Source organism: Choloepus didactylus, chromosome X (genome assembly GCF_015220235.1).
Source record: "Choloepus didactylus isolate mChoDid1 chromosome X, mChoDid1.pri, whole genome shotgun sequence".
In the NCBI taxonomy this organism is placed as follows: domain Eukaryota; kingdom Metazoa; phylum Chordata; class Mammalia; order Pilosa; family Megalonychidae; genus Choloepus; species Choloepus didactylus.
In genome coordinates, this window is record NC_051334.1 from 112,363,997 (window position 1) to 112,383,888 (window position 19,892).

At 38.9% G+C, this 19,892-nt stretch overlaps 1 protein-coding gene across 1 annotated transcript in view; it reads right to left on the minus strand.

The window, feature by feature from the left end:
• Positions 1-18,041, minus strand: part of TRMT2B (tRNA methyltransferase 2 homolog B) — a 40,400-nt gene extending 22,359 nt beyond the window's left edge. Inside the window, 7 exon segments of the mRNA XM_037820860.1 lie at positions 5,838-5,903; positions 6,932-7,025; positions 7,807-7,941; positions 16,992-17,046; positions 17,749-17,807; positions 17,809-17,994; positions 18,036-18,041. Of these exon segments, the coding sequence (XP_037676788.1) occupies positions 5,838-5,903; positions 6,932-7,025; positions 7,807-7,941; positions 16,992-17,046; positions 17,749-17,807; positions 17,809-17,994; positions 18,036-18,041 (601 nt within the window).
• Between the last annotated feature and the right edge of the window lie 1,851 nt (positions 18,042-19,892).

Genomic DNA, 19,892 nt, shown 5'->3' on the forward strand with positions numbered 1-19,892 from the left:
CAAGGAGATGAAAGAAAATATGGCTAAAGTGATCAAGGACATTAAGAAAAAATGTGAACATAAAGAAGAATTTGAAACTATAAAACAAACAGAAATTATAGGGATGAAAGAGGCAATAGCAGAGATTAAAAATACACTAGAGGCATACAACAGCAGATGTGAACGTGCAGAAGAAAGAATCAGTGAACTAGAAGACACAATCAAAATCCTATAGACAGAAGAACAGATAGAGAAGACGGGAAAAAAATTGAGCAGTGCCTTGGGAATTTGAATGTCAGCACAAAGCACGCAAAAATATGCATCATGGGTATCCCAGAAGGAAAAGAGAAGGGAAAAAGGGCAGAAGAATATCTGAAAAAAATGACTGAAAATTTCCTAACTCTTATGAACATAATATACATGTCCAAGAAGCACAATGTACTCCAACAGAATAAATCCTAACCAACCTGCTCTGAGACACATACTAATCAGAATGTCAAATGCCAAGGATAAAGAAAGAATACTGAAAGCAGCAAGAGAAAAGTGATTTATCACATACAAGGAATCTGCAATAAGACTAAATGCTGATTTCTCATCAGAAACCAGGGAGGTAAGTGAGCAGTGGTATGATATATTTAAGGTACTGAAAGAGAAAAACTGTCAGCCAAAAATTCTTTATCTAGCAAAAATGTCCTTCAAATGAGGGGAGAGTTTAAAATATCAGGAGAGAGAGAGGCTTGGAGGAGAGTCAAGAAATGAAGATTATCAATAAAGGTAACTAAATGTGTGAAAAGAGAAATAATAAGATAGGACATATAAAAACCAAAGGATAAAATGGCTGAAGTAAGTACTGCCTTTAGAGTAATATCATTGAATGTTAGTGGATTAAACTCCCAATAAAAAGACATGGATAAAAAGCAGGATCCACCTATATGCTGTTTACAAGAGACTCATTTTAGACCCAAAGACACAAATAGGTTCAAAGTGAAAGACACTCATGCAAGGTTAAGCATCAACCAGCTTACAGCAACTATAGGAGACAGAAGAATAACATTAAATGACATCATGGGGATGCAGTCAGCTAATCCAGATTGTGAGAATCGGCCCAGGAAAACAAACCAGTTTCTCAAAACATAAATTGGCAAGGACAAAAAATTAAAAGGGTGGGGTACTTACAAATTAAAAGAGACATTACTGGTAAAATACAATGTGTGAATCTTACTTAAATCCTGATTTGAACAAACCAACTATAAAAATTAATACGCTTATGAGATAACTCAAAATCAAATCTGAACATTTACTGGATATTTGATGACATTATGGGATAACTGTTTTTAGGGTGTAATAATAGCATGAGATTATGTTCAAAAATAAGTCCTTTTTTTAGAACTCACGCTGAAGTATTTACATTTATTTGATATAAGTTCTGGCATTTGCCTCACACAATCTAAAAGGGGAGGGTAGAGAGTGGGTGGGAGTACAGATAAAACAAGATTGGCCATATGTTGACAATTGTGAAGCTGGGTAATGGGTACATGGGATTCTTTATACTGTTTTTTCTACTTTTATGTTTGGAACTTTCCATAATAAAAAATGAAAGATCTTCAAGATCTGTGGTAGACAGAGTTTTTAGAATTGACAGCCAAAGCACAAGCATGAAAGAAAAAAATATATGAGACCTCCTCAACATGGAATACTTTTGTGCATCAAAGAACTTTGTCAAAAAGGTGAAAAGGCATCCTACTCAATGGGAGAAAATATTTGGAAACTACATATCTGATAATGATCTAATATCCAGATTATATAAAGAAATCCTACAACTCAACAATAAAAGACAAACACCCAATTTAAATGGGCAAAAGACTTGAATATACATTTTTTCCAAGGAGGAAATATAATGGCTAAAAGAACGTGAAAAGATACTCAACATCACTAGCTACAGGGGAATGCAAATCAAATCAACAATGAGATGTCATTTCATTTCTACTAGAATGGCCATTATCAAAAAAAAAAAAACAGAAAACTACAAGTGTTGGAAATGATGTGGAGAAGAAGGAACACTTATTCATGGCTGGTGGGATAGAATGGTGCAGCTGCTTGGAAGGCAGTTTGGCGGTTCCTCGGGAACTAAGTATAGAACCGTCAAATGGTCCAGCAATCCTGTTACTCGGTATATACTCAGAAGACTGAAAGCAGGGACAGGAACAGACATTTGCACACCAATGTTTATAGCGGCATCATTCATGATTGCCAACAGATGGAAGCAGTCCAAATGCCCATCAACTGATGGGTGGATAAACAAATTGTGGTGTATGCAAACAATGGAATATAACATTCCAGCTGTAAGAGGGAATGAAGTCATGATGCACACAAAAACGTGGATGAGGACATTATGTTGAATGAAATAAGCCAGAAACAAATCAAATACTGTATGGTTTCCCTAATATGAACTAATTATAATAAGTAAACTCATAGAATTAAAATCTAGAACGTAAGTTACCAGAAATAGAATATGGGTAGAGAAGGGGAGCGGATCCTTAATATGTGCAGAATTTTTAACTAGGTTGAATTTAAATGTTTGGAATTGGATAGAGGTGATGGTAGCACAATATGGTGAGTGTAATTAACAGCACTGAATGATGTGGGTGATTGTGGCTGAAAGAAGAGGTTTAAAGTAGGGTATGTCACTAGAAGGAAGGTGAGAAGATAAAACAGAGGACTTGATAACACAATGAATCCTGTGGACAATGACTGTGATTAGTAGTACAAATGTAAAAATGTTCTTTCATGAACTAGAACAAAGTATGTCACTATTACAAGGAATTAACAACAGAGTGATATATGGGAAAAAATGCACCTACTGCAAACTATGGAATATAGCTAACAGTAATGTTTAATATTCTTTCATCAACAGTAACAGATGTACCACACCTATGCTGGGGGTCATAATTGGGGGAGGAGTGGTTAAGAGACATGGGATGTGTTGTTTTTTTGTTTTAGAGTAATGAAATGTTCTGAAAATGATTGTGGTGAGGAACGTACAACTATGTGATGAAGCTGTAAACCACTGATTGTACACTTTGTATGTACTGTATATGTGAATATATCTCAATAACACTGCTGAATAAGAAAAAAATAATTATAATAAAATAAAAAAATGAAAGAATATAATGTACAATGGAACAAATCTTAGTACATCTACTTCGCTCAGCAGTGAATATCTACATAGTAATAATAATGTAAACACTAAAAAATATTTAACCAAAAATTATGCCATAAAGAGATATTGAGAGGAGGGGTAGTTTGGGAAGGATGACAAAGAGAGAAAAAATTCATATGCCATGGCAGGGTACCTCTAAATATTTCAACACCAATAGAAAGAGGAAAGCATGTGAGAAGTACAGAAGATAGGCTAAGGACCTTATCATGAAGGTCCTTATGTGTAAAGGTAAGGAATTCAACCTTTATTCTAAAAGCTATTGGGCAACTACTGCAGAATTTTACAACAGAGTGCTATTATCTTATTGCATTTTAAGGATCACTCGGCTGCTATGTGGAGAATACACTGGAGGTGGGGGGAGCTGGAATCAGTGACCAGCTTGGAGGCTACTGCAGTAGTCTAGGTGAGAGAAGATGGTAGCTTGGACTAGAGTGGTGATGGCAGAAATAGAGATAAGTGGATAGATTCCATATATTTTTAAAAGGAAAGCTGACAGGACTTGGAGACTGATTTAAATTAGCTGAGGAAGGGGGAACTAAGATGGAGGAATGTAGGATGATAGATGTTTCCAGTACATAGTGGTACCATTTACTAAGATGAGGGGAAAAAAAAGAAGCAGCAGCACATTTGGAAGGGAAAGAAGATAAGTTTACATTAGGCAGTGGTTCTCAACCAGAGGCAATTTTGCCCCCAGGGTATTTAATTGGCATCTAAATGGTAGAGGCCAGGAATGCTGCTAAACATCCTACAATCACAGAATATCCTCCCCCAACAAAGATTATCCAACCCAAAACGTCAATAGTGCTGAGGTTGAGAAACCCTGATCTAGGGCAATGTGATCTCAAGAGCTCTGTAGGACAACTAAGTGAGGATGTCCAGTAGCCTTTTGGAAAGACACCTCCAGAAGCTCAAGAGGGAGCCAGAGTACAAATGTAACTTTAGGACATGTCACCTTCCAGGTGGTCATTCAAACATCAGCTACGGCTGGGTCCAGTGTCCTATGAATATATTGAGGAGAAGATGGCTCAGGACAAAACACTTATAGTGGGAAGGGAAAGGGAAACAGATCTCATGAAAAAGACTAAGAAGTAGCCAGAGAGATAGGAGAAAAAACTATGAGAGAACAGTATCACAGAAACCAAATGAAGACAGTATTTCAAGGGTGGGGGGAATGATTAATAAGAGGCACCAAAGGCAGAGAAAGTTGAGTAAGTTGGCGACAGAAAGTTTCCACTGGATTTGGCAAAATGGAGATCACTGATGACCTTGAGAAGATCAATTTATATGGAATGCTGGGGTCAGAAGCAAGAACAATAAAATTTTTAAAGATGGGAGATATTTAATATGTTTAAGATCTGGAAGAAAAGAACTGATAGAGGTGGGGAGGGAGAAAAGAAGCAGGAGAAAAGAGGGTATTTAATGAGATAGGATCCTGGGGAAGTAGTAGGAATGAATCCAAACAGGGGAAGGATAAACCTTAGAGGGGGAAGGAATGACTCCTCTTTCACTGAGACAAGAGGGAAGGAGGGTAATTTCAGCTCATGTGTAGATGGTGGGTAAAGAAGCTAAAGGCGTCTGATAGCCTTCATTTTTCAGTGAAGAACAAGCAGGGTCATCTGCCAAGAGCAAGGGTAAGGTGATAGATTGGTAGGAATTTTGAGGAGAGAGGTAAGCACTAAAGAGAATGGGAGAAGGGGCTGATGAGCGCCATGTAGGAAGAATTCTGAAGAGTCCTAGAAAGGGAGCTGTATCCTACCAGGGAAATTTTGGAGGTCAAGATGTCCTATCAAGGAAGTACCACCAAGGTGTCAGAAACCTGAAACATTAAGAGAGTCAGAATTAACAGTGAACAAGACAGTTTTGCCAGAGTCCTGTTCAGTCCTCAGTCTAGTAAGACTTTGCCTTTTTGCTTTTTAAGTTCCATCAGGGCAGGGAGCATAGTGCCTGACGCATGGTAGGCACTCAATAAATAATGGTTGCATGAAACAGAAGGATATAAAAATGTCTGAGAGCAGATTGATTAGTGGCTGTCTTGGGCTGGAAAGGAAACAGAATGACTGCAAACAGGTTTCAAGTTTCTTTTGGGGGTGATGAAAATAACCTAAAATTGATTGTGGTGATGGTCACACAACTCTGTGAATATTCTAAAAACCACTGAATTGCACACATTAAATGGGTACATTGTATTATATGTAAATTATAAACTCAATAAAGCTGTTTTTAAAAAAAAATGTCCAAGGCCAACTTCATGATGTAGATGCCTTACCACCACTCCTACACCTCTAGTGGTATTTCTCAATTCTGTTCTAGCTAAAAGACTAGCATTCCAAATATTTCAGACATCATCGGTACTGCTTTCATCAAGACTCTTCTTTTCTAATACTTCCGCACTATTAAATGCTTTGCATGCCTGACATTTACAATATCGGACACAGTTCTCATTCCTTCTCCTCCACCCTCTCTGCAATGAAACACTGGCAATATTCTCTCCAAGTAAAGAGGTATGCTTTTAGTACACAGCCCCTCCTCGCCTCTAGCACTAGAAGCAGTTCTATCATTAAAATGTCAGGGACGCTGCTGTTACAGACTGCAATGCCCTGGGTCATTGTCAACTAGCGCTTGTTCCTTTTTACCTGTGCCACTTGATTGTGTTTCTCGGAGATATTTTTCAGATGGTTAGGCTGTACATAAATGATGTTCCTGTCTAGGGAAAGAAAAAGAATTTGACTTAAATGGTTTTCTTCTTAAAAGATTATTTAGAAGAAAATGTCTAGCACCTCCAATTCCCTTCTTCAATGAGGTATACTCACATATCAAGAAACAAAATACCTTGTTCAAGTCCACAGCCATTTTTCAGAGAAAACCTGTTTCTTGGTCTAGCCATTGGCAGCTTATTTTTAATGGAACTAGTCCTCGATATTTTCTCTCATGCCACAAATATGCAATATGACAATGTCTGCTTTCTGTTCAGATTTAAAGAGGAAAATAAAATCTAATGGTTTTTTTTTATTACTGAATAACAGAGAACACTGACATCATATACTCAATTCAGCACACAGTGAGGGGGGAAAAAAACACCCAAGCGCCTACCTAAATGAACTGGAGTTTAAGGCATATGGATCTTAAACAGTGTGACTAATACAAAATGATGATGTTTCAAGTGGGTTTATTGAAAATGGGCAAATGGAAAACTCAGGAATGGACTCTGGGAATGGATACTGGAATGAAGTCTTAGAAACATGCCATCCATGATTTCTCTCGCCAGCATTCACATTCCCCATAAATTCTTTCAAGGCAGATTTATCAGAGGAAGCTCTTGTTTTCAGAGATAGGGGAATGTGGAATGGAAAAGGTGACTGGAATGAGGAGGAGATAGCTCCAAGTACGGAAAATAACATAAAATGATGATGATGACAATGACAACAATGATGATGCAATAGCAGCAGCAATGCTAACACTTACTAAGGGCTTATGGGGTATCAGGCATATGAATTTTAGAGAAGAAAAGGCAAAGACTGTATTTTCAATCACTATGTTATGACTACCCACCAAAAAGGAACCACAATTAACATTTTGATCAGTATCTGTATTGAAGACTTCCAATTCAACCTTATCCTTTGAGGCCACCATTTTCCCACTCCTCTCCACTCCCACTGACACTGTTATTTATATCCTTCCCTTTCCTCATAGTCTTGGGTTTGTTATTTCTACTAGACACAGCTTTCAACTGACCTATCCAAGCTTCCAGATAGTACCCCACAGTATTTGGATTGCCAAATACTGTAGCAAAGAAGGTGGACTTATTTCTGTAACCACTGATGACAGGCTAGAGAGTGCGGAAGGACAAGAGAGGAAGAACAGGTCAAATGAATCCAAGGACAATAAAGGAAAATAGGAATGTTCTCCAGATGAGGACAAACTATGCCTATTTGGAAGTATGGCATATGTGAAAATCCATGGCTGAGATCAACACATTCCACAGACTGAAGAGGAAAGGAGTTCCAATGTTGCCATAAAGCAGGGATCAGCAAACTTTTCTTGTAAAGGGCCAGATAGCAAATGTTTTAGGCTTTGTGGGCTATACGGTCCCTGTGACAGCTACTTAACTTGGCCACAATAGTGTGAAAGCAGCTATAGACAATATATAAACAAGTGAACTTGGCTGTGTTCCAATAAAACTTTATTTACAAAAGCAGAGGCAGGACAGATTTGGCTTAAGGGCGGCAGTTTGCCAAGCACTGCCGTAAATGAAGCTCTGCCTCTCATTAAGGAGGTTTTTAAAGTCTGGAATCTTTCTAAGGAGGCTATAGTATAGTGGTTGAGAAAGTAGACTTTGTATTGGACAGACCAGAGTGTAAATCTCAGCCCTGGCACTTTCAATGTGTGTCCTTAGGCAGCATACTTAATCTCTCTGAGCCTCAATGTCCTCACCTGTAAAATGATAGTACCTATCCTTCAAGGTTATTGTAAAAAGTAAATGAAACAATGATGTATGCTAATTACTTAGCACAGGGCCTGGTCCCCAGAAAGTACCCAGTAACTATTGGTGGATATCATTAACCATTAAAGAAACTTAGTAGATAAAGAATAGGGAGGTGGGGACTTACAGAAGGTATAACACAATAGAGAAGACAACAGAGCTCCTGGGATTTGGGTGCAGCTATTGTCACACTGACTGCATTAACTGTTTTCAGATAAGACTCTAGTCTTTGTAAAATTTTCTTCTGAGCTTCAAATTTCACCTGCAAAAAAATATATAAGCAATGTAGCAAAACAATTTTGCAGCTATCACCTGGAAAACAAACAGAAAAGAGACGGGCATACCACAGATTCTTGGGTCATGGTCTCAGCAAAAGAAGAACCTAAAATGATAGAACAGGAACAGACCTAATAAGGTATTGGGGAAAATTCAAGAGTGAGCTCTTGTGTAAGAGCACCATTTTATCTGATCTTTTAGACTGAAGAGTCAAGCTATATATCACTGCTGTCAAGTAGAAATTTCTGTGACAGTGGAAATGTTCTATGCCTGCACTGTCTAACATAATAACCACTAGCAACATGTGGCTACTAAGCACTTAAATGTGGCTAGTGCAACTGAGAAACTTAATTTTTAATTTTAATTAATTTTAATTGACTTAAACATCAGCATTGCTATATGTGACATATATATTCCTAAAAATCACTGTACTACGCAAAGTTGAAAAAAAATCCAAGGGATTACGGGAAAAATGGATTTAGGTGCACAACATTCAAAAACTTCACCTACAACACACAAAAAGGATAGGAACCTAATAAAAATCATAGCACAGTTTTGTACGTTAAGTGGCTAAGAAATATATAAATACCACAAAAATACGACACTTTACTCTGTCAAATTCCTGAAGTTTGCCTGTCGAAGTGGGCATCAGAAGGGTTGCAGCTTTGAGTGATTATGAAAGAAAGTCCTAACACCAGATATGGATCCAGGTATAGCTCAAAAAACAGTGAGCTGAGGGAGATGGTAGGTGCCTGAGGCATGTGTAAGTGTTAAGTCCTGTGTGTTCTTATTCAGCTCATTTAAGCAGGGTACAGTTTCCTTGTTTCACCTGGTGTTTCTTCTGGATGAAATGACTCCTAAGCAAACATAAATTCACATTATTCTCAAATTGTTCCCTAATAATATCAATCCATTGGAACAAATTCCCACTTTCAAAACACACTATAGGTCAGAGGCAGGGCAAGAAGGCAGCAAAGGGGTGTGGAGTTTAGTTACTCTTCCAGAGCAAGTAGTAAGTAGCCAGGAACAACCAATAAATAGTCTGGAACAACTATCTGGGGGCCATCTGTGACTGCACACACATCTACACCAGTCTGGAGTGGGTGGAATGGCTGAGTTCACAACACAGAACTGTAAGGTAAGCTCCCCAAACTGAGGCGCTAGCACCCTCCCCCACTGGCACGCCAGGCTGAGTTGGAACATTTCCCTGTGGGAAAAAGACATGATCTCTGCTGGGACCAAGGAAAGGTAGCTCAACCAAGCTCCAACTGAGGCTTTAATTAACAAATATGGACTACTGAATAAAAGCTACAAGCACAGATAAACCCAGAGCAAGCATGAAATGAACCCTGAGGTCTCTCCTGGCAGAGAGGAGGCAAGGCTGACAGAATAAAAAATAAAAAATAAATATAAACAGAGGCTTTTGGAGTCGATTGAGTTCAAAACACTAGAAAAGGGTTGAGTCCCCAGAAAAGGGGTACACAGAACTGGGTACCAACTCTGGCTCTTAACTGGCAAAACTGGGTGGAGGGGAGCTGGGGACTGGCTCTGAAAATGGACTTCTTCCTCTTTTTTTTTCCTCTCATTCTAAGTAGCTCAACAGAGAATGCTCAGGCATTTTCAATGTCAGCACTAACCTAGGCAAGGGAGGAGTTAAGATAGTCAAGGAGACAAAGGAAGAAGTCAAGTGAAGGACATAATTCTCTGTGCCAGTTTGAGTGTATTGTGTCCCCCAAATGCCATTATCTTTGTGGTCCTGTGGGGCAGACGTTTTGGTGCTGGTTAGATTTGTTTGGAATGTGCCCCACTCAGCTGCGGTGATGATTTTGATGAGATGTTCCCATGGAGGCATGGCCCCGCCCATTCGGGGTGGGCCTTGATCAGTGGAACCATATAAATGAGCTGACTCAGAGAGAAGTGAGTGAGTGCAGCTATGAGTGATGTTTTGAAGAGGAGCAAGCTTGCTAGAGAGGAACCCTGGGAGAAAGCCATTTTGAAACCAGAACTTTGGAGCAGACGCCAGCCACGTGCCTTCCCAGCTAACAGAGGTTTTCTGGACACCACTGGCCATCCTCCAGTGAAGGTACCCGATTGCTGATGTGTTACCTTGGACATTTTATGGCCTTAAGACTGTAACTGTGTAACCCAATAACCCCCCTTTTATAAAAGCCAATCCATCTCTGCTGTTTTGCATTCCATAGCATTAGCAAACTAGAACATTCCCTAAAGGGCTTATCTTCCCTAAGAAAAGGGGAAGGGGGCAGAGCCCAGCTCAAGTGGCTGCCCTCCCTCAGAGAATTCAGACCTCAGGGACTGGGAAAACAAAAACAAAAAAGAAACAGCTTACACTTGGCTTCTGACTCACCCTCAGTCTCTGGTGGGACAGGCTCCACTGAGAATTAAAGGCACCATAACTTTTTACACAAGTGGGGAGATGTGGGCTGACTAGTGCCACTTTCTAGGCAGGTTAGGAAAAGCACAGAGTCTAGACATCTCACAGGAAAGTCTGACAACCAGCTGAGTCTCATCCTCAGGTAAACTTCATACTGATTACACCTTCCTCCTGAGACCTGGGCCTGTCTGGTCTGGGAAAATTTGATTGGGGAAATCAAGAAAACCAGATGCCCAGACAACAAAAAAATTAAGAGTCACACTAGGAAAAACAAAGATATGGCCCAATCAAAGGAAAAACTTACACTTCAAATGAGTTACAGGAGTTGAAACAACTAATTAAAAATGTCAAACAAATATGCTGAATCAATTCAAAGATCAAATCAACAAGTTGAGAGAAGATATGGAAAAAGAGATGAAGTATATAAAGAAGACATTGGGCAAAACATAAAAGAAATCAAGTGTGAAAAAACAATTGGTAGAACTTATGGGAATAAAAGGCACAACAGAAGAAATGAAAAACACAGTGGAGACATACAACAGATTTGAAGAGACAGAGAGAGGATTCATGAACTGGAGGACAGGAAATCTGAAATCCTACACACAAAAGAAGAGATAGGGAAAAGAATGGAAAAATATGAGCATGGTCTTAGGGAATGAATGACAATATGAAGTGCATGAATATATGTGTCCCGGGGTACCCAAGGAGAAGAAAAGGGAAAAGGGGCAGAAAGATAATAGAGGAATAATCACTGAAAATTTCCCATCTCTCAGAAAAAGACATAAAATTATAGATCCAAGAAGTGCAGCATACCCCAAACAGAATAGATCTGAATGGACCTACTCCAAGACATTTAATAATCAGATTCTCAATGTCAAAGATAAAGAGAGAATCCTGAAAGCAGCAAGAGAAAAGCAATCCATCGCATACAAGGGAAGCTTGAAAAGACTTTATCATGTGCAGATTTCTCAGCAGAAACCATGGAGGCGAGAAGGCAGTGGTATAATATATTTAGGATACTGAAAGAGGAAAACTGCCAACCAAGAATTCTATATGAGGCAAAACTGTACCTCAAAGATGAGGGAGAGTTTAAAACATTTTCAGACAAACAGACACTGAGAGAATAGTGAACAAGATACCTGCTCTACAAGAAATACTAAAGGGAGCACTACAGTCAGATAGGAAAAACAGGAAAGAGAGGTTTGGAGAAGAGTGTAGAAATGTAGACTGTCAGTAAGGGTAAAAGAGAGAGAAAGAAAACTAAAATAAAATATGGCATATAAAATCCAAAGGCAAAATGGTAGACAGTGACATTATGTTGAGTGAAATTAGCGAGAAACAATAGGACAGATACTGTATGGTCTTACTAATATGAACTAACACTGATGAGTGAATTTTGAGAGTTAAAGTTGAGAACACAGGTTATCAGAAAATAGAGGTTAGAGATCGAGCATTTGATGCTGAAGAAACACAAAAAGTTCAACAGGATTGACTGTATAGATCCAGAAATGGATAGCACAATACTGTGTGATGGTAGCACAATATTGTAAGTATTCCGAACAAAGATGAGTGTGAATACAGCTGAAAGAGGAAGGCTAGGGGCAGGTATGACACCAGAAGGAAAGATAGAAGATAAAGACTTGGATTGTATAATTTAACAAAACCTAGAATGGTCAATGATGGTGATTAAATGTACAATTATAAGAATGTTTTTACATGAGGGAGAACAAATGAATGGTCAACATGCGCGATGTTGAAAATTGGATGGTAAGAAGAAAAAACTCAATAAATGCAAATTAGAATCTATAGTTAACAGTAACATTGTAAGATGCTTCCATAATTGAGACAAAGGCAACATACCAAAGCTAAATAAGTATAAGAGGAGGATATAAGGGAGTGATATGGGATCCTTGGTGTTGTTATGTCTGACCTTTTCATTGTATTTTATTCATTTATTTTTATTTTCCTTCTATCTTTTATTTTTTTATTCTTCATTTTTTTCTCCTCTTCCTCTTTCCTTGCAGAAGAAAATGGAAATGTCCTCATATAGATTGTGATGGTGAATGCATAACCATGTGATGTATACCAGGAATCATGGTTTACTTAGGAGGACTGTATGGTGTATGAATAAAACTGTTTAAAAAAATAACAGAAAGATACAAGTGCTTGGAGAAATGTGGAGAGAAGTATGTACCTATTCCCTGTAGGTGGGGAAGCAGAATGGTGCAGCCCATCTGGAGGGCAGCGTATTGGTTCCACAAGAAGGTAATAGAATGGGGTACCCATATGGTCCTACAACCCTGCTACTGGGTATATACTTGGAAAAACTGAGAGTAGGGACATGAATGGACATTTACACACTGGTGTTTGTGGCAGCAGTATTCACAATTTGCAATGGATGGAGGTAGCCTAAGGGTACATCGATGGGTAAACAGAAAGGGAACTGTGGGTGTATACATACAATGGAATACTGAGCAACAGCAAGAAGGAATGAAGTTGTGAGGTATGCAACTAGGTGAATTGACCTTGAGGGCAGTATGTTGAGTGAAATAAAACCAGAATTGAAAAGACAAACATTATAATACCTCACTATAATATGGACTAACTATAATGTGCAAACTCTGAGAATTGAATCTGAGATCATAGGTTATCAGGGGAAGGCTATTGTAGAGGTTCCTAGATTGTAAGCTCTTACAGCAGTCAATCTATTCATGAGTTGTAATGGTTATTTCTAATTCTGAGATGCTGAGCTGTTTGTGTATAACCTGGTTGGTCCCCAGAACTTCGGGTTCTTTGTGACACCTGAGACTCAGAGCCAGAATTCAGCAGCCATGAATGTCAGCATTACCACATAAAGCAAACTATTAAATAAGCCAAAAAAGAGACCTCACCTTCAATTAGAGATATGAACGAAATGGACTTGGTTAGGGACTAAGGTAAATCAGACTAAAGGGTAAAGGATGATACTGACTGTGTTTTAAAACTTCAAATTCTGTGTGAGACCAAAGGAAGAGATGTTTATTTGGTACAAAATCTATATTTTCTTCGTAGCACACTATATAATTTAATTAGAATGGTCAGTTTATTCAAACAGCATAATTACATGGAACCCTGATAGGGAGTAAGATCTGGTGGTTTTTAAACAGCTTAGCTTGAAGCCCTGATACTCCAAGAGTAATTTGGGCAGAGAATAATAGTATTTGTAAAGCCCCTTGGGGGACTGGGGGGAAAATGTGGAAATATTAAACTTCCACACCTGGGGAATTCCTGATATTCTCACAAGCATTGCGGACTACCAGTTTAGGAGGCTGAGCCCTCAATCTTGGGGGCTTGCCCTTATGAAGTTAAGCCTACTTACAATTGTGCCAAAGAGTCACCCACAGAGAACCTCTTTTGTTGCTCAGATGTGCCTCTCTCTCTAAGCCAACTCTGCAGGTAAACTCACTGTCTTCCCTCCTACATGGGACATGACTCCAGGGGTGTAAATCTCCCTGGTAACATGGGATGTGACTCCCAGGGATGAACCTGGACCCAGCATTGTGGGATTGAGAAAGCCTTCTGGACAAAAGGAGGATGAGAATTAAACAATATAATGTTCCAGTGGCTGAGAGATTTCAAATGGAATCAAGAGGTCATTCTGGAGGTTATTCTTATGCAATTTTATAGACATCCCTTTTTAGTTTTTAGTATATTGGGAATAGCTAGAAGGAAATACTTGAAACTGTTGAACTACAATCCAGTATCCTTGATCCTTGAAGATGACTATAACTATATAGCTTATATGGTGTGACTGCGTGATTGTGAAAACCTTGTGGCTCACACTCCCTCTATCCAGTGTATGACAGATGAGTAGAAAAAAGGACAGAAACTAAATGGAATAATGGGGGAGGAATATGAGGTGTTTTGGGTGTTCTTTTGTACTTAATTCTGAAGGGTATTCTTATATGCTAGATATCCCTTTTTAGTTTTTAGTATATTGGAATAGCTAGAAGGAAATACTTGAAACTGTTGAACTACAATCCAGTATCCTTGATCCTTGAGATGACTATAACTATATAGCTTATATGGGTGTGACTGTGTGATTGTGAAAACCTTGTGGCTCACACTCCCTCTATCCAGCGTATGGACAGATGAGTAGAAAAAAGGACAGAAACTAAATGAATAATGGGGGGGAGGAATATGAGGTGTTTTGGGTGTTCTTTTGTACTTTTATTCTTATTTTCATTTTTATTACTTGGAGTAATGAAAATGTTCAAAAAAATTGACTGTGGTGATGAATGCACAATTATATGATGATACTGTGAACAACTGATTGTATATTTTGGGTGACCATATGGTATGTGAATATATCTCAATAAAATTGCAAAAAAAGAGAAATGAAACAAAGTAAAGTTTCAGTGGCTGAGAGATTTCAAATGGAGTTGAGTGGTAATTCTGAAGGGTATTCTTATATGCTAGATATCCCTTTTTAGTTTGTAGTATATTGGAATAGCTAGAAGGAAATATCTAAAACTGTCATACTGCCACCCAGTAGCCTTGATTCTTGAAGACAATTGTATAACTATGTAGCTTTCATGGTGTGACCGTGTGATTGTGAAAACCTTGTAGCTCACACTCCCTTTATCCAGTGTATAGACCGTTGAGTAGAAAAATAGGGACAAAAATTAAATGAAAAATAGGGGGAGATGGGAGGGAATGGGTTGTTTTTAGGGTGTTCTTTTTAACTTTTATTTGTATTTTTTTTGGAGTAATGAAAATGTTCAACAATTGCCTGTGGTGATGAATGCCCAACTATTTGATGGTATTATGAACAATTGATTGTACACTGTGGAATGATTGTATGGTATGTGAATACATCTCATTAAACTGAATTTTTTAAAAATGGTGCTGGGAGAACTGGATATCCATATGCAAAAGAATAAAGAGGGCCCTTATCTCATACCTTATATAAAATTAACTCAAATGGATCAAAGACCTAAATAGAAGACCAGGACCATAAATCTCCCTAAAAAGAAAATGCAGGGAAGCTTCTTCAGGATCTTGTGGTAGGCAGTGGTTCTTAGACCTTACACCTAAACACAGCAACAAAAGAAAAAATAGAGAAATGGAACCTCCCCCAAATTAAAAACTTTTGTGCATCAAAGAATTTGTCACGAAAACAAAAAGACAACCTACTCAATGGGAGAAAATATTTGGAATAAGCAAAGAAATCCTACACTCAACAATAAAAAAAACAAACAACCCAATTAAGAAATGGGCAAAAGACTTGAATAGACATTTCTCCAAAGAGGAAATACAAACAGCTAAAAAGCACATGAAAAGATGCTTTCATGTGGCAATTAGGGAAATGCAAATCAAAACCACAATGAATGGCCACTATTAAAGAAACAGAAAACTACAAGTGTTTGAGAGGATGTGGAGAAATAGGACCACTCATTCACAGCTGGTGAGAATTTAAACTGGTGCATCCACTGTGGAAGACAGTTTGGTGGTTCCTCAGGAAGCTAAGTATAGAACTGCCATATAATCAGGCAATTATACTGCAAAGTATATACCCAGAAGAACTGAAAGCCAGGTCAAACAGACATTTGCACACCAATGTTCATGGCAGCATTATTCACAGTTGCCAAAACACGGAAGCAATCCAAGTGTCCACCAACCAATGAATGGATAAAAAACTGTGGTACATACATACATGGAATATTATTCATCTCTAAGAAGGACTGAAGTACTGATAAATGCAACAACATGGTGAACCTTGAGGACATTATGTGAGTGAAATAGCCAGACACAAAAGGAGAAATAGTTATGATCTCACTGATATAAACTAATTATAATAAGCAAACTCACAGAGTTAGAATCTAGAATATAGGTTTCCAGGGGATAGAATGAGGGTAGAGAAAGGGGAGCTGATGCTTAATTTGTGCAGAATTGCTATTTAGGTTAATTTCTATTTAGGTTTGGAATGGAATAGTGTGATGGTAGCACATTATTGTCAGTGTAATAACAATGCTGAATGTCATGTATGTTACTAGAAGAAAAGTTAGAAGATAAAACATGGGACTGTATAACCACAGAACCTTATTGTGGATGACAGATTGTGGTTAATAGTACAAATATAAGAATGTTCTTTCATGAATTGTAACAAATTTACAACACTACTACAAGATGTTAATAATAGGAGGGTATATGGGGAAAATGCACCTAATGTAAACTATGGACTATAGTTAACAGTAATATTTTAATATTCTTTCATCAGTTGTAACAAAGGTACCATCCTAATGCAAAGTGTCAACAAGTGGGGGTTATCTGGGAACACTGTATTTTTTACATGACTTCTCTAAACCTACAACCTCTCTAATTAAAAAATAAATTAAAAGCAGCAATGGCACTGGTACCCCCATGCAAAGAGCTATAAGAATAATAAAAAAGCAAGGAGGAAAGGAAACAGGATATATATTTGGATATGAGTCCAGAGTTTGGAAGACATAACTGGCCTAAAGTTAAAATTTGGGAGTCATTAGTATGTTGAGCTTAAGGACCTACTGAAGCATCTGGGTAGAGCTGTCCAGGCAAGCTCCCTATCAGTCTAACACTATTCCACTGCTGGGGTAGAATGGTGAAGACTTAAGCTGGGCACCTACCTTGAGCTGTTCTTTATAGCTCAGCCTCCAGAGCAGTGTCACAATATCAACCAACCTTGAATAAAATAATTCAGGCCCTTCATTCATTATATAAATATGTACTAAACATCTACTATGTGTAAATAGTTCCTGTCACCATTTTCTTTAGCCTTTTATTTATCATTCAGAAGATCTGACTCTCATGCCCCTAGGGAGATAGTCTGGGAGAAGAGCCCATTTTGGTGCTGTCTACTTAACAAAGCAGAACAGATGAGCACACCTAATATAAGAAAAATCCAGCTTTATCAGGAGGTAATTAATCACATTACAAAAGGCTTCACTGTTGGGTTCCTTCAAATAGCTCGCCTCCCTAATGCTTTTAAAATATAATTTGATTTAGAAAATACATTTGTTACATTAAATGAGGTATATTTGTGTTTGCATGGCTGCTATGGGAGTATTCATTTCTAATCCATCTAACATCTCTCTGGGTCTCCGGCTATCAGCATACTTGCCCTGGACATTTTTAGGGACACAGTCCCAGTTTAGTTTCTCCTTTCTACCAAAAATATACTTAAAGACAAGAAGAACATTTTCTGTGATCCCAAAGCATTCCAGGAACATTCTTTGGATGTACCCAAGTTTGCCCTGGGTAAGCTACCTTAGATGCCCCCCATGAATCCTTGCTTGCTGCATTATTTACATTAGGAATACAGAATTTCAGTAGGCCCACAGATTCAGACTTGTTCATGGGAATGGACATCAGCCTGGGCCTTACCTTTCCTGCCAGGAACCATCTAAAAGTCCAAGATCTTCACTTGGTTTCTTTTCTTTTTTTTTGTCCTCTTTAACACTTCTTAGCTACCACCTGGTTGAAATTTCCCTCACATGTTGTGCCCAGAAAGAGCTGTGATCAACCCAGTGGTTTTCTGGCACACCAGGAAAGCAGCCCTAGTTTGAAGAGGAGACCTACCCTAGAGAAGAAGCATCTCAGGTTGTGCTTTGGGACCACAAACTGACTCTTCTGTCATTACCTACCAAACAAAGAAACACACTGAAATTCACCTGCATGCAAGTATTGAACATGCAGAAGTTGGGAAATGGAGGCACAACTCCCAACCCCTTTCATTCATTTACAAACCCTTACGGAACCCCAGCACCTAGCACAGTGCCTGGAACAGAGGCAGAAACTCAGTAATAGCAGACTTGTGGAATAAAACCAAATTACTGTGTGCTAGGCACTGTTTTAAGCTCCCCAAATAAAAAGATGAGGAAAGCATTGTTCTTGTTCTCCAGGAAAGAGTTCATCTCTCTGGCTATACTTCTATGGCCAATTTCTCCCCTATTCTATCCTCCCTTCCAACAGCCAATCAATCAGCTAATATTTAGTAAACACTTACTGTGTTCAAGGCACTGTGCCACACAAGATACTGGAGGGGACAGAAAGGCTACAATCTGATTGAGGAGATCAAATGCAGACACAGGAAAAGATTGCAGTAAATAACAGGATATGCAGGGTTCCTGATGAGTGGTCAGGAAAGGCTTTTCAGACAAGGTAGGCCTTGCACTGGGTCTTAAAGGATGGCAGAGATGTGAATTAGATATTTGGAGGACAGTGGGTAAACCAGTCTGCCTATAACAGATTTATTTTAAGAAATAGAGTCAACAAGGCTGAAAATTTAAGTCAAAGTGAGATGTGGAGGAACTCTGATCCCTGAAAAGAATATGGACTTTATTGTGAGTGAGCTGATGGAGGCTTTACATAGAGAAGATGAATAAGGGAAGTTTAATAAAAGCAAGTTAATGTTTGAGACATGTTGTGTTTAAAATGGTAACACTAACAAGTCAGTGGAGAAGCCAGTACTAGAAGTCAGGAGAGAAGTCAGGGCTAGAGATTTGGTCGAGTGTCCATAAGAAATACAAACTGTAAGATAAAAAGAGAGCTTTGAGTCAAGAGAAGAGCAAAAGGCCAATTACTAAACCTGAGGGAAAGCAAGATTTGTAGAGCAAGAAGAGTTGCTGGTGACACAGAAAGAGAACCAGGAGAGTACAGAGCCAAGGGAAATGCCTGTCATGAAGGAATTGACACATCCAGTAAGTCTGAGGTAAAAGAAGGGACCTAAGGCAATGGAAAGTGTTAGGCACTGGGGACAAATAAAGATTTTGAGATTTTAGAAGCACAGACCCTAGAGTCAGACAGACCTGGGTGGTCCACTGGCTCTACCACTTATGGGCTAGGTGGCCTTTAGCAAGTTAATCATTCTCTCTGCCTTCCCTTTTCTCATCTGTAAAATGGAAAGAGTAATAGTACCTACCTCACAAGGTAGTTATAAGAATTAAATAAAGATAATTAATAAAAAGTACTTAGCAGACAAGATGGCAGACTGGTGAGCTGTATGTTTTAGTTACTCCTCCAGGAAAGTAGGTAAAAAGCCAGGAACTGCGTGGACTGGACACCACAGAGCAATCTGTCTTTGGGCATACTTCATACAACACTCATGAAAACGTGGAACTGCTGAGATCAGCGAAATCTGTAAGTTTTTGCGGCCAGGGGACCCGCGCCCCTCCCTGCCAGGCTCAGTCCCGGGGGAGGAGGGGCTGTCAGCTCCGGGAAGGAGAAGGGAGAATTGCAGTGGCTGCTCTTATCGGAAACTCATTCTACTGATTCAAACTCCAACCATAGATAGACTGAGACCAGACACCAGAGACTCTGAGAGCAGCCAGCCCAGCAGAGAGGAGACAGGCATAGAAAAAAAACAACACGAAAAACTCCAAAATAAAAGCAGAGGATTTTTGGAGTTCTGGTGAACACAGAAAGGGGAAGGGCGGAGATCAGGCCTTGAGGCGCATATGCAAATCCCGAAGCAAAGCTGATCTCTCTGCCCTGTGCACCTTTCCTTAATGGCCCTGGTTGCTTTGTCT